This window comes from Nannospalax galili, unplaced genomic scaffold (genome assembly GCF_000622305.1).
Source record: "Nannospalax galili isolate Female #2095 unplaced genomic scaffold, S.galili_v1.0 scaffold648, whole genome shotgun sequence".
Taxonomy (NCBI): Eukaryota; Metazoa; Chordata; class Mammalia; order Rodentia; family Spalacidae; genus Nannospalax; species Nannospalax galili.
In genome coordinates this window covers 4,846,883-4,848,345 of record NW_008360311.1, presented here as the reverse complement: position 1 = coordinate 4,848,345, position 1,463 = coordinate 4,846,883, and the positions used below count along the sequence as shown (strand labels likewise).

The 1,463-nt window shown below is 58.9% G+C and overlaps 1 protein-coding gene across 1 annotated transcript in view; it reads left to right on the top strand.

The window, feature by feature from the left end:
- Nucleotides 1–1,463, top strand: part of Batf3 (basic leucine zipper ATF-like transcription factor 3) — a 14,475-nt gene continuing 13,012 nt past the window's right edge. The window contains exon 1 of the mRNA XM_008824831.3: nt 1–136. Coding sequence (XP_008823053.1) covers nt 68–136 — 69 coding nt within the window. The 5' untranslated portion in view covers nt 1–67. The remainder of the gene's footprint in view (nt 137–1,463) is intronic.

Genomic DNA, 1,463 nt, shown 5'->3' with positions numbered 1-1,463 from the left:
GATGCGGGCGGCTCGGCGCGGGTAGCTCAGCCCGCGTGCAGGGCGCCGGGCGGGGCGAGCGCGCGGCATGTCGCAGGGGCCCCCGGCGGGCAGCGTACTGCAGAGGAGCGTCGCGGCGCCCGGGAACCAGCCGCAGGTAGAAGCGAGGGGGTCGGGTGCGGGTGGGAGCCAGTGGAGGGCGGGAGCGCGGGATCCCCGTCCTTGCCGGTGCGCCCAGAGCCGGGGACGCCCGGGATGGCGCAGACCCCAGCTGGGCCGCGCACCGCCTGCGCCCACCCGCACGTGGGGTCCACCCCGGCCCACTGCCCGCGCGTTCGTGGTCCGGCCCTGCCCCTCTGGGAGGGGGCCGAAGCACCGAGATGGGAAATTCGGCCCCAAGGGGGCGGATCGGCCCTGCATCCAACTCACTGGCTAACGTCGGAATGGGGAACGTGCGACCGGTCAGCTCCGGGGTGTGGGGTTTGGGCTGCAGAGGGCAGACTCCACCCCCACCCTTCGTTGTCCCCAGCTTTGACAGCTGCACCCACAAGAAACCGAGATCAGGTTGTCTGAACTCAGACCACCGTTGGAAACGTCTAGGCTCTCTAGCAGCTCTAGCGACACACCGGGTCGTTCCGGGTTTTCTGCCCCGCCCGCGCCCCAATTCAGTACCCAGACACAGTGCCACAAGTTGACCCCAGAATTCAGCCGCATAGCTGGAGACGTCCAGGACTATTTGCTTCGCCTCTCCCAGCCTCAGTTTCCCCATTTTTATAAAATCAGCCTCTGAGGATGTTTGCAGCTAAGGTAGCTATAAGATAGCATGTGAACACTTTGTGTCTCCAGTCAAAGTTCCTGCTGGTGGGCAGGTGTGATCACTTAAGGCAGGTGATGGGTCCAGTCTACAGTGGCCACTTTCCGAGGGCAGGAGGAGCTCTGCTCCTTTCCTGAGCCCCCTGAGACTTGTTGGCTTTGGAGACTAAAGAGACATTACTTAGTGTCCACACACTAGGTGGGAATCCAGTGAGAAACAGGAGCAACTTCAGCAAAGACAAGAGTGCTGTGTATTGGGAACATGAGGGCAAAATCTCTGTGGCCCAAGCTTCAAGCTGTTAGGCTCTTAGGTGGAAAGCAGCAGAGATCACTGAGGGGGGCGGGTGTCGTGAGCACCTAAGAGAGTTCTGAGTACAGGTGCCTAGTTAATATATACATTGACTTAATCGTATCTATAATTGAGCAAATGGAAATTTCAGAGGTTTTTGGCCAGGGACCAAGGCTGTGTTGATGGTAAGACCCAAAAGGATCTGTGAGTCTAACACTGATTCCTGTCCTCAGCATATGCCCTCCCAGGTGTTCTGCCTAGTTCTATTGAGGCATGGACAGCTCCGTGTGGTGGTGCATATCTGCAATCCTAGGGATAAAGAGACAAGAGGAGGATCAAGAGATGCCAGCCTGGGCTACATAGCAAGTTTCAGGTCAACCTG